We start from the raw sequence: 13,392 nt of genomic DNA on the forward strand, positions 1-13,392 counted from the left end.
GGGGGGGGGGGGACGTGTTGCCAGGTGACTGATGAAGACAGGTGGAAATGTGATCATGGTGATTTTCATAAAAGGGTTGAGGTAAACCTGATGGTCTTGTCTTGTGTCGAGTGTTAGTTATCACATATCTCATTATTCATGAGTGCCTCAGGCACCATTGTAACTGCTACACCAGTAAAAACCAGGCCCACGCCTAATGTTGCTGCTTCTATTTGCTCTTACTGATAATTTAATGCACTGAGTGAGTGATATAGATCAAGTACTGTGTACCTATCACTGATATCAGATAAGTGATATGTGGTTCCTCAGCAGCACAGAGGCTGTTCTGCAGACCGGCTCTACATTCGCTGACCCCAATTTGTACTCTACTCAAGAAAACCGTTTGTCTTTGCTAAAGATGTGCCTTTATTAGGATTTTAAACTGACTTGAGGTTAGTTGACATTCACATAATTTCATTTAACCTACATGATGTGTATGAGTTCCTTTCATTGCACAACACAATAAGAAGAGGGAAGATTATGCATTATTTAGCCATTGTGTTGCTGTGTGAGGTAGAACACAAGATCCAGAGTGTCTTTGAAAGAGTGAAAATGATTCAATGGATTTTGATTATGTATTACATTTCTGCTTTCCTTATCTTACGATATTAAGGCTCTTACATGAAAAGAGCCCATGATCATGTTTTTTCTCCTAAGAGATGTAGCTTTTATCGTACACTTCTGTACCTTAAACTGCAGGTGAGATGGTAGATTTGACAGTCTACATGCGTTCCAACTTCCAGCCATACTCCAACATTCACATGGGGAGGCCATATTGATATTCTGAGGTGGTGTTCGGCATCGCTCTTTCCGGAAGAAAATCCCAGGTCATAAGCCCCTCACATCAGGGCACGTCACGACGGTGAAAGAATTTAGATCCAGAAACAGTGATCAGCATTTCAATTTGGCCCGTTCAGTCTCCTGCTTTGACAGAACACAACATCTAAAATATGTTTTCTGCTGTTGTTTGTCTACTGACGCTCCTGTCATGGGATACCCAAGGAATCACAGAATTTCCTGTGTGAAGGAAAACACTTGGAATGGCAAGGGGGAGTTGTAAATGCTGATGAACAGCACTTCTATTGATGCAGTGGGGTCTGCTTAGTATGCTGTACCCCTGGCACACACACACACACACACACACACACACACACACACACACACACACACACACACACACACACACACACACAGGTCTGCCTGAAACATAATTTCACATCAGAGAGCTATATAAAGTCATTTAGTTTTATTACGCACAACCCTGGGAAAACATTGTCTCCGATGCAAAATTAGCTGAGTGCACAACCTGCTTGAGATCCGACACCACACGGTCATAGAGTGTACAATGAGTCTGCTCCAGCCTTCAAACAGCACCCCAATTACCAAGGACTTTTTTTCTGTATAATATAAGGTGATCTGAAAATGTGCCACTGATTACATCGCACCCAAAACTGACATTTTCTGTGTTGCCATGGCATCAAGGCTGTCACCCAAGAGCTATCGCATTCTAACATTGGCAGGCGGTGTAGGGAAAGGGTGTCACGGGCACATACACTCATTCACAAACACACATGTGTTAGCTAGACGCTCCATAACGGCATCAGTGTTTGGTCAGGATGTTTGGACATGAGCGTTTACCCGACAAAACTGAATTTCTAGCGGCTCAGTCCGAATATGATCCCCTTTAGCAGCAGCAGCAGCAGCAGCAGCTCCATTTGGGCTCATAAAGCAAGCAGGCTGAGGACCCATTTCACTGCTTTGTCGATACCGTTTTACCATCATGTTGCAGCATCAGTTTGCCTCCTTGACACAACTGAGCTTATGTCTGGCACCAACAGACGTCCGGCAGCTTTTCAGAGAGTAACCCAGGTGAGCCTCGCCGAGTCGTTGCCATGTGCCACGCTTTCGGCCTGCGTGGAGGCATAGCAGGCAGACTCCATCTCATTAACTTCCCCTCGCAGGCCTGCTTCCCCTGATTCCCTGCCAAGACGTGGATTGCAGAGTCTTTCTCACATGAGCTATACAGCATAAGTTAGACCATCTGAAAACATATCCCCCATTACCTCACCAAACGATTGGCATGCAGTGTGCTGCATAAGGCTTTTCTTGGAGAATGCTGCCCCAGGGAGACCATAGATATCCTCTCCTACAGTACACTGCTACTGCTGCTGCTGCTGCTGTTGCTGCTAAGCATGAATGTCTGTCTCCATTGCTGGGGGTTATTGTGTAGTGAGCTACCTCTATAAGGCACAAATCCACCCACCGGTGTGCGAGTGTGGGTGTGAGCCGTCAGTCTGTTCTGTCCTCTGAGGGAGAAAATACCTGCTCAGAGGTAGTAAACGGACATTTGATTGACTATGAGGGAGACTATGGTTAATGCATCAGTAGATTATCTGTTTTCTTGTTTATTTGTGGCCCTCCCATGTCACCTCACTATATTAAACAGCCCAACCTGGAGGATAATGATTTTCTGGCAGGGGGCGTGACATTAAAAGAGTGTGTGATTGATGAACACATTGATTTATTATCTTCTTATTTGTTCATGTACCTGATGAGTGCAACCTGTTGTGCAAATCCCTGTGGAACAACCATAATGAAATGCAAATCAGGGGGACGGCGACAGACATTTGCCTGCCCCTTCTCAGCCGCGAGGGTGCTGTCCCTTTTGTCCTCACAGAAGGAGTTTTGTAGGGATTACCGTTGCAACCATTCTCTTCACATTTGGCTGAGTTTTCAGCAGCGGGAAGGAAAAAAGCACCCATCTCCACAGAGTGAATCAATATCACGTCTTCAACGCTATTCGAGTCTGGAAGTAGCAGGTCCGCTCCACCTCATTGCACATCCAGAGGCCGTGCCATTCACAGTCAGAGCAGAAGGTGGTTGGCACACACACACATGAAATAACTTATGTACATCTCATCTTCTATACTCTCTCCTCGGATGCACACACACAGAGTCAATATTGAAGTTTCCACCTATGGGCCACTACACTTTGCATCACAGCTTGGCACGGAAGTCGTCTGCCACCTTTAAGAATTCTTAAAGGGTCTCGACAACATTTATTATTGACTCCAGAGTCCATTTCTCGGCAGATCAGATCTCGGCACCACTGCACCCCAGACTACAATCCTCAAAAAGGGGCTCTTGTGTTACTTGGTAAAGCTGTCCCCTGTAAAAAAATGGGCCGAGACAGACATTGATTCATTGCTGCTCGATCAGCACTTTTTATGAAAATGTCACGTCCAGCGCTCTCCCTTCAAGGATATCTTCCCTCCCTTTGCTATTATGGGCCATTTTAACTCGACCTCTTTCCTGCCTCCTTGTCAAAAGCTGTGATACACTTTACCCAGCTGTCAAAACTGTTTTAGGCGGATGCCATCATGGTTTACGTTAAAAACATTGCCCCACATGGCCAGCGTGTCAATCCCATCCCGTGTGATGTTTTCTCTGCTCTATGATATTTTCCCGCACACTCTGACTTTCAAGGTTAATACGCTGCCAGTTGTGTGTCACAGCTCCGGTGCAACAGAGGCTTTTGAAGCATGAAGGTGCTCTGTTGGCAAGCTCTTTGCTGAGGCCAGAATTTGATGCACTCTCTCCGAGACCCTGCGTCGACAATGGAGACATTACCAGCAGACCACAGAAAGCTATAATCATAAATCAGCCATTCTCTTCTGTATTTAAAGGTTAGGCTTTGGATTTTTACTACAGTTGTGGGATTGCATCTCTTGTTCCCTGTGTTAGATAGGATTTGTGTTTCTTTCTATGCGCTGGAACAGGACACCCAGAGAGCTGAATATTACATGTTCTACCAAAATGACACTAAATGTCAGTTCTTAAAATAATCACGGATAATGTCACTGTCGTTCTAGTACACGGTCAGGGTGCACCTGAGGAGCTGTGAACTGATTTCCACTGTCTTAGTTTTATGACATGCTATATCCCTGACAAGGTCTCAGGAATCATCAAATGGATCCCTTCTTATCCCCCATCTCGGCTGTGTCATAAGTAAGAGTAGCAGCAGAGAGAGCAAGAGAGAAAATCGATAGCAAGGCATAGCACATACTCGCTGAGGCACTGGGCCCAATCATCCCTTCCTATTGGTGATACGATCCTGGGAGATTTCCGTCTAATTCGGACGAGGCTCTGGACTGCCAGTCTAGACTTTCATCCTTCTATACACCGACATAAAAGGACTGCCATTATCACATCAAAAAAGTATAAGCGAGTAGGGGCTTGCATAGAGAGCTGTCACAAAAAAATCATACAAGATTTCTGGGGATGTTTCGCTCTCAAGTCTGCAGGTGACTAATTAGTTTCATGTCTAATTGCACAGCGTTTATTGTTTGTTCAGGCATCGACTCTCTTAGTTTACCGCTGAGAATTTGGAGAACAAGTCTGAAATCCTAGCTGTGAGCAATGAGTGTGCCTCAAATCTAGCGTAAAAAAAGCTTTAACTTTACACAGCAGAATCCCCAAGTTCCTGTTTTGAAGGGGGAGCTCTTATTGCATGTGTGATTACCCAGCTACAGAAATTACATTGTGATGAATATAATACAGCTAACAATTCCTGCTTTGCATTTTTAAACAGCTAAAAGAGTAATAGGCACTTCTCTTTCTCTCTTTTTGCTTGGATATTTTTTAGGTGTATTAACCTGACTGAAAAGCCAAATGGAGTCCCTCCTGGTTTACCTGATAGTCCTCGGTGTGGCCGTGAAGGCCCACAAAATCCAGGTCTGCCCCAAACGCTGTGTCTGCCAGGTGCTCAACCCCAACTTGGCAACTTTGTGCGACAAAAAGGGTCTTCTGTTTGTGCCCCCGAACATCGACAAGCACACGGTGGAGATGCGTCTCGGGGATAACTTTGTAACCAGCGTCAAACGGAAAGATTTTGCCAACATGACAAGGCTTGTGGACCTGACCTTGTCTCGAAACACTATCGGCTCCATCGCACCCCTCGCTTTCAAGGACCTGGAGAACCTGCGAGCCCTTCACCTGGATAGCAACCGTCTGTCCCGCATCATCAACGACACCTTCAGCGGCATGTCCAAGCTGCACCACCTCAACCTCAACAACAACCAGCTCTCAAACATACACATCGGGGCCTTCAATGATCTGACAGCGCTGGAAGAGCTGGACTTATCCTACAACAACTTGGAAAGTGCGCCGTGGGTGGCCATTCAGAGGATGTCCAATCTCCATACGCTCAATTTGGACCATAACATGCTCGGTTACATCCCAGAGGGCACCTTCTCGGGGCTGCAGAAGCTCAAGAGGCTGGACGTGACTTCCAACAAGCTCCAGAAGCTTCCCCCTGACCCTATTTTCCAAAGAGCCGGGGTCCTGGCCACCTCTGGGATAATGGGGCCCACGTCGTTTGCGTTGAGCTTTGGAGGGAACCCGCTGAGGTGTAACTGTGAGCTTCTCTGGTTGCGGAGGTTGCGGAGGGAGGATGATCTGGAGACCTGTGCCTCACCGCAACACCTCGCCGGGCGCTATTTCTGGACTGTCTCAGAGGAAGAGTTCCTGTGTGAGCCTCCTCTCATCACCAGGCACTCTCAGGTATGACCTCCAACTGGAGCTGTGCACTGTATGACACAACACTCACTAATGTTAGAGTCTCTGAGCCAGACGTTAGACTCTGCCTCAGTTAATCCCAGGTGGCACTTTCTTTGACTGTCACACCAAATATTAGCTTTGCGAACCAGACGAGTCTCACAAGACCTGTGGGTCTCATCTGGGTAGCTCAGCTAACTGAATACTGTCAAATATATTGGACTTACTTAAAACATGTGATCAAACCTTGGCCTGTGATAGAATTCTTAGATAATCTTTCAGTAACCATTTTAATAAAGCTCTTTGCAGGTGTATGAGGATCTGCACTGAGCTCTTATTACACAGGGAAAGCTTACAGTGATTTAGTCCTTGATTCATGCATCCAAAATAATTATCTGATCAAATCCTTGCCAAATAACTACAGCTCCTCTCATTCAGTAGACTTATTTTGCATAATTGCAGAGGAAATTGTGTTTACTTGGACTCCATCACATACACTGCAATGTACCGTCACATTGATTATCTTGCCTTCATTAGCATGATAATTCAATATCGTGACAATGATCAATCGGTGATTATATTTATAGGGAATAAAGCTATTACACACAACATCATCAATAATAGCATTTAAAATAATATATAAGCCAAAGCTACAGCACATATGGTAACTGTTTGTACAAAGTGTTTTCCACTGTGTCTCTGTTTTAAACATAGTCCTCCCACTAACCGCCTTTCCTGCCTCTGCCTCAGGAGCTGCGAGCGTTGGAGGGTCAGAGTGTGACAATGCGCTGTAAGGCCAGGGGGGATCCCGACCCCATTATCCACTGGATCGCCCCTGATGGACGCCTGATGTCCAATTCCTCCAGGGCCGCAGTCCACTCAGACGGCACGTTGGACATCCTCATCAGCACCGTCAAGGACTCCGGTCTGTTTGCACCCCAGAGGGCTGTGCCTGTGTTGTTGACTGAACAGAATTAGTTGTTTGCTCATGTTCGCAGAAGGCTATAGGGCTGAAGTATTTGTCGACATCAGGCGATAAAGTTCAGAGCCTTCGATTAAAGCCACAACGGAATACAAAAATGACTTTTTCACCTTGTTGGCTAAAAGTCATTTAGCTATCCTTTTGCCAACATGTACTTTCTTAGACCTTTTTGTTTTATAGTAGAGTAATAGAGTATATATACTCTAATATAATAGAGTAAATCATCAAATGTTTAAAAATGGCAACTTTTTTTTGGTTTCTTGCTGGGAGTTAGATAAGAAAATTGGTACTGTCTCATTAAATTATGATATTATAAATGAAGCTAAAGTATAGCAGCCACTAAACTTTGATTGACAGAAGGAAAAAGCTAACCGTAAGCATACTCACAGTGTTAGAAACCTTTATTGATTCCACCATTTGCTGCTTTTACAATAGGGGTTTTGTATAGATTAAGTAAGAGGGCTATAACATGTTGATTAGTGAGCTTTAGTGAAGCTGGTAGGTTCCTGCTGAAATTAGAAATGCTTGCTTTTCTGCTTATCTTAAAGTCTATTTGCTAAGCTAAGCTAAATTGCTGCTGGCTCCAGATTTAAAATCGTATGGACAAATATGGGACAGGTGCCGGTCTCTGGCTTCAGCATTATATCCACAGATAGAACATTTGTATCAATCTTATCATCAAACTCTTGGCAGGAAGGCAAACGAGTCTGAATTCCTAAATTTCTTTATGCTAAGGTACAAATATATATAATTTTTCAGGGCACTACTTTGTATATTCCAATTACTAAAGGATGGACATTAATCAATTTCGTTTTTGTTCTAGGTTCCTTCACCTGCGTGGCCTCCAACCCGGCAGGTGAAGCCCAGCAGACGGTGGATCTTGTCATTGCCAAACTCCCTCATATCACCAACAACACAGTCGCAGAGCAGGAGCCCGACCCCGGGTCATCAGATATCGCCACAGTGACAAAAACGGGGGTAGAGGATGGAGGTTTGCCTCTGGGGAACGCAAAGACGAGCCAGGAGAAGAAAGTAGTGATCGCTGAGGCCACGTCCACCTCGGCCATGGTCAAGTTTAACTTCCAGAGGAGTATTCCTGGAATACGCATGTTCCAGATCCAGTATAATGGCACCTATGATGATTCACTGGTTTACAGGTAAACAATTATTACTGGCCTGATGGGTTAAACAAGGTTAGAGCTAGTTAGCACGTTGAAATATGGGCCAAATAACACAATTTAATCCAGTAAACAAACCTTAAATCTTTATCTGGATGTATACCAATGCATTTAAGATGGATTCATAATATTAAGAAGTCCTTGACCCCTGTTTTACCTTTAAAGTCTGCTTTGATTGCTTAAATCCATCTGGATGTTTAGTCATTAGGAACTTGACCTGGCTTTTGGCATTATTATTTGATGGTGTCTATTAATCCCATCAGGAAGACAGACTAATGCGCTGTGTTTTACTCCTTATTCTTTCACTCATAATCCCCCCTCACAAGAGTGTATCATTTACTTTGTGCGAAACCTTGATAATGCTTAATCAACTAAATCAAAACAGAACGTCAGCACTAAGCTGCGGACTGATAGAAGGATGAAAGAGTAGTCAGCCAGTGTTTCACGAAAAGCATCAGAGGCTTTCGCACATGCCCATCTGAGAAACTGTCGTACACAGCACTCTTTCTTCTCTGGCCTCTTTAACTCCATATTCAGTGCTTATCACTGATTTTACAGGATCGTCGCACAAGCCCCTTTTTTCCACAGAAACTTTGCTCGAGTACACATATGGTTTTTGGCAGTGGCTACTGAAATCAGGACACATTAGGGAGTTGGCTCCGTAATCTTGATGTTGAGAGCAAAACCTGCTTCCCCGGTGACAGAAAGCAACCTTTTATCAGTAAAGACGCTGGAGAAAATCAAATGCCACAAAAGATTATGCCTAGACGGATCTTAAATAACCCCTGGGAGATAAATGATTGTCACGTCATTTTATCCCTTCGACACAATAAACTGGATAATCTGATTTTGTCTCTTTTCATGTAACTCTCCCTAATCTATGTCATCACTCAGAAAGCTTTTGTTTTTCCTTTTTACAGAATGATACCCCCGACCAGTAAGAGCATCACGGTTAACAACCTGGCGGCGGGAACGCACTACGACCTGTGTGTGCTGGCCATTTACGATGACCAGGTCACCTCGCTGACGGCCACCAGGGTGATCGGGTGTATCCACTTCACCACAGAGCCGCAGTACCTGAGATGCCACTTCATGCAGTCCCAGTTTCTTGGCGGCACCATTGTGGTTATCATTGGAGGGATAATTGTGGCCTCAGTGCTCGCCTTTATCATCTTCCTCATTGTGCGCTACAGGGTGTGTAACCAAGGAGATACAGATAAGGTCGGTTTGGCTGTGTTTTGTTCTTTTTGTGTTCATTGTTTCTGATGATATTGAATCAGGAGTGTCTAATAGAATTGCTTTAACTTGTCCTCTCTTCTGTTACTTGTCTCGGGTCGTGTCAGGCTCTAGAGATGGGGGATATTCGCTCACTGAGCAGTGATGGACAGCTGCAGGGCTGTGGGGTTCCTAAGTCCCTCTCCAAGCAGGTCCTGCGTCCCGAGAAGAACGACAAGGAGTGCCTCCGGATTTCCCTGCCGCCTCCGGAGCCAGCCAAGCAGAAACAGCCCGCCGTTGAAGCCTCCACCAAACCCACCATCCCAGACTGCACTGTCTCCAACTCTGCTGCCACTCACAGCTGGCACCCGGCCTCCCCGGGCGCTCCCCGGCCCAAACGCTCCACCGCTCCACCCAAACCCTCAGAGGCTCGCCGGGCTGATGTGGAGCTTGATAACATGAACCGGAATAACTCGTCAGAGGTTAAAATGAACACCGCCGTCGCACTGGCTTTTCCTGGCCAGCCCAACAAATGGACCGCAGCACCCAGGGGTCCGCGGCCCCAGCCAGCGCCTCGACATTACATGACTGTACCCGCAGGGGGAGTGAGGGTGAACCGCAGGCACTCCCTGAACGCTGACTCATATATGGAGCACTGTTATGTGGCTTACCCCAGACCCGGGGCCAGCCTGCGCTCCAAGAGAAGCCTGTCGATGAGCGTGGAGCTGCCGCAGCTGGACGGCTCCACAAACATTCACCGGGCCAGGGACAAGTTCTCCAAGTCTGAGTGGCTTCTGGAGAGCACTTTATGATTTGGAGTTTATCACCTGCGGTCCCTCGTTTTCTTGGATCGGATTTGTGGCCCGTTGTGGAACAGACAAGGGATTTAATGCCTGATTTTGAGCTTTTGTGCTCTCTATTGACGGACCTGTAAGCTTCTCTCATATATATGAGGGCAAAGCAGGCACACAGGGTTATTGGGAAACATTTCAAAAATATGTTTTCGACCTTATACCCTATCAGTCATCTTTGTAACGGCGTTTGACGAGACTTTGACGGATGGCACAACGATGTATAAAACAACTTCATGTACAAAAAATGTTTAGTTGTGTGAGATGCTATATATTTCAGTACAACCATAGGTGTTCATGTGGTATTGGATGCAGTAATCTGGACATACTGTATTATAACCAAGAGAGAAACATGCAGGGGGTTATTATACTCAGTGTCATTCCCTGTTACTTAAAGCGATACAATCTCTGTAGACTTTGAACATGATTCTTGTCTCCAGCTCTACAGAAAGACGGTGACTTGTCTTAATTACCTTGGTGGTGGATGGAGAGATTATGAATGTGCTTTACATCCCAGAGGTGTTGGAACAGAATGTAGTAGACAGACAGCGCTCCATCTTTCCATCCCTGACACCCCCAAACACAGCACAATGCAGTATTTTTGTGGCACTAGTCGACTCAGCCTAATACTGCCCTCCGGTTTGAATCGATACATTTTGATCACATAATTACATAAAGACTCCACTCTGATAGGATTCCTGTCATGCCTGATTTGAGCGACAATTGCACCAACACCAACAGCATGACAGGTACGGATAGTGATCTGATATTACGCGAGGATGAGATCCAGAGGAATATTTCCATATTTCCATATTTTTTACTTACTGGCGTTATCGTGTCACGCAGATGACAACCATTGTAAATTAACTTGTCGATGTAAGAGAAATGATAATCACAAGTATGGGAGGACGTCAGCTCTTGATTTTGCTGTTGTTTCTGTTTGATGTTTACCAGTATAAATAAAACAGTGATAAAAGGGACAAACTCAGACTTATCTCATTTTCAGCTTTGTGGATTTTCCCAACTGTTTTCACATCATAATTAGAGAGCAGCCCCCTCAAACACAAAGCATGCATCCCTTAGTTCAGTAAGCCCTGCCAGCCAAAGCGGTAATGACTTTGGGATTTCAGTCATCTTGCAGCAGTGTAATTCCTCTCTCTGCGAGTTGTGGACCTCTGACAGATCCCTGCCCTCAACCCTTGTGTTTGTTCAAAGAGAGGGGGAAAGCAGAAGATGAAAAGAGGCCATGCTAGTCACCGGGGATGCCTCTCGCCTGCGCTTCTCCCTGCTCTCCTGACAGCGCCTCGCTGAGCACTCGCATGGCAGCCGCTGCAGAAACCTGCTGCAGGGAGGTTAAACACCACCTCCGCAGTGGGAACCCGTGCACGACTAATTCTACAGTTACAGTAACGTCTCCCTGACAGCAGGACTGACATTATTTGCTGGAATACAAGCTCTGATTCCTCGTGTATTTCTGTGTTCGGATGCTGCCTGATTGATTTTTCTATACATGCACTGGTGTGCCTCTCTCAGCATGAAGCCTCGAGGGAAGCAGCATTGGGATGAGGATACAGCATGGTGCAGGGAATGATCTGCATACTGTATCCAGGAACACATTCATTGCCTTCACCAAAAGAAGCAGGTGCGATTGCTTTTATTCAGGATTTTCTTGCTCATTGTGGGTGATTAAAATGCAGAGGAGCTTGCCCTAAACCTTAGTTCAGTCTTTGGCAAAAGCCAGAGGTGTGTGTTAATAATAGATGCATTTCTGAGGGAGAGAGACAGAGAGCGAGGGGAGGAGAGGAGGCGAAGCAGAGAGGAGTAGATGGAAGGTTTTGTGAAACAAATACGGCGAAGGAGGAGGAGGGTGGGAGGCAGAGAGGCAGGGGTGAAGATGAAGGAATAGAGAGGTGCAGAGAATAAGGGAAGGCAGCTCAGAGACGGAGAATGAGAGAAGGGAGGGAGGTGAGAGAGAATGTAGAGCGAGACAGAGCAAGGGAAGGAGGAAAGAGCATCCTTTGTAAGCCAGACTTTCCGTATTCAGTGCACCTTCACAGAGGGGGTGAGAGGGGAGGAAGAAGGGGCAGCAGCGGGTGGAGTTTGCGGTGACAGACCTCATCAGGAGGAGGGGGGTGAGCCCTGTGGCCACATCTGAACCACACGCCCCCCCCCCCACCGTCAACATACCGCACACGCTTGACCCGCTTCTCCATACCCCTGTCTCCTGGCCTTTGTCTCCTCTTCCTCCTCACATTGCACCACAATCTGACCCCCCCCTCTCTTAGCTACTCCAAGTCTTCTGTATTGCATCACGCTGACTCACTCAAGATCCTGAGCAACCCTCGCCCCCCCCCGCCCCCTGCACTGGCCCACTTGAGAGCTGAACCTGCCAATCTTTCCGAGTCTGACCTGCCTTCCTCATACACGCACATACAATCCTCCATCATCACTCCGGCTGGAATTGATATGCTGCTCAAATGCCACCAGGGGTCCGAGTGTGGAATTTTGATTAACCACCCCCCCCACCCCCATCTGCCGTCTCTCAATAGTAGCCTCAATGTTCTGCTGATTAAATTCATTTTATGCTGTCACTGTTAATGAGCTTTTCAAATCCTTTGTGTGACTTTCCCTCGCTTCTGACAGGACGAGACTCTTTACGGAGCACTTAAACCGACATGGCACTATTTCCTGCTTTAATGACAATCATGATGCGGGCGAAATCGCATTGAAACACTGATGTGTCCAATTTGTGGTCATTGTCTTATTTAAAGAGATCATTGGGCCTATATTAACAAACTGAAGAGCCTATTAAAATCACGGTTAAGTGAGGGGTAATAGAGAGGCTTAAATGAAGAAGACAGAGGTCCTTCAACAAGTGTGTTAGCACCTTGATGCTCTCCAGGCCTCAGCGCGGTGTTATATTATCTCCACGCACCAGGCTGTCTTAGTCAGAGACACACATGAGACATTGTTCCCTGGGAGAACATGTAGAGAGAGCCTGGGGCCACATAGACCAATACACCACTGATATCCCTCTCAGGGGGGGAGGGGGCATGGTGTCAAATATGCACAGGCAATTCCAAAGACTATGCATTATTGAGAGCAGTAAATGGGTGCAGGATGAACATCACGGCTCATTAATAGTGAATGTGATTACTGTTTCCGGGAAAACAGCAGTCTGGGCAAGGGGGGAGATAATTGAAATGGTCAAACCTAAACTAAAGACGTGCTTGTTTACTCAGCAACAACTGCTACTGTCTAGTGAAACTCATGATTGAAGTCGATGACTAATGCCGCCACAGTGTCCCGTTATGATTGCTCACACTGAAAACGTTCCCGCCCTCCTGACCATTGTTTACTATTCATTCGCAGAATCCAGGGGTCTCTAGGAGGGTTTGGAGTCATTCATTTTGTTATGGTCTGCAGCTTTTCAGCCAACTCTGCTTCAATTACCGATGGGTTTTTTACAAAAGACGAGAGACAGAATAAGTGGGCCTTTTTAAACTCCCATCAGTACATGGAGCTGTCGGCTGAGTGAAGGTCACACACCGGGGGTGCTGACTGAGTGATT

General features: G+C 46.1%; 2 protein-coding genes across 2 annotated transcripts in view; one reads left to right on the plus strand and one right to left on the minus strand.

Annotated features, from left to right (window-relative positions):
* LOC104960656 (methylmalonate-semialdehyde dehydrogenase [acylating], mitochondrial-like) overlaps nucleotides 1-12,783 on the minus strand; it is a 21,943-nt gene extending 9,160 nt beyond the window's left edge. Inside the window, exons 1-4 of the mRNA XM_010788755.1 lie at nucleotides 12,778-12,783; nucleotides 7,342-7,343; nucleotides 3,930-3,937; nucleotides 3,147-3,148 (exon numbers count right to left, since the gene is read on the minus strand). Of these exons, the coding sequence (XP_010787057.1) occupies nucleotides 3,147-3,148; nucleotides 3,930-3,937; nucleotides 7,342-7,343; nucleotides 12,778-12,783 (18 nt within the window). The remainder of the gene's footprint in view (nucleotides 1-3,146; nucleotides 3,149-3,929; nucleotides 3,938-7,341; nucleotides 7,344-12,777) is intronic.
* On the plus strand, nucleotides 4,689-10,794 carry lrfn5b (leucine rich repeat and fibronectin type III domain containing 5b). The gene is made up of 5 exons (XM_010788742.1): nucleotides 4,689-5,601; nucleotides 6,346-6,520; nucleotides 7,401-7,734; nucleotides 8,676-8,976; nucleotides 9,099-10,794. Exons 1-5 carry the CDS (start codon nucleotides 4,711-4,713, stop codon nucleotides 9,780-9,782), a joined length of 2,385 nt encoding a protein of 794 aa, XP_010787044.1. The 5' UTR covers nucleotides 4,689-4,710; the 3' UTR covers nucleotides 9,783-10,794.
* Nucleotides 12,784-13,392: the final 609 nt, after the last annotated feature.

Source organism: Notothenia coriiceps, unplaced genomic scaffold (genome assembly GCF_000735185.1).
Source record: "Notothenia coriiceps isolate Sejong01 unplaced genomic scaffold, NC01 NC01_scaffold00001411, whole genome shotgun sequence".
Classification (NCBI taxonomy): Eukaryota; Metazoa; Chordata; class Actinopteri; order Perciformes; family Nototheniidae; genus Notothenia; species Notothenia coriiceps.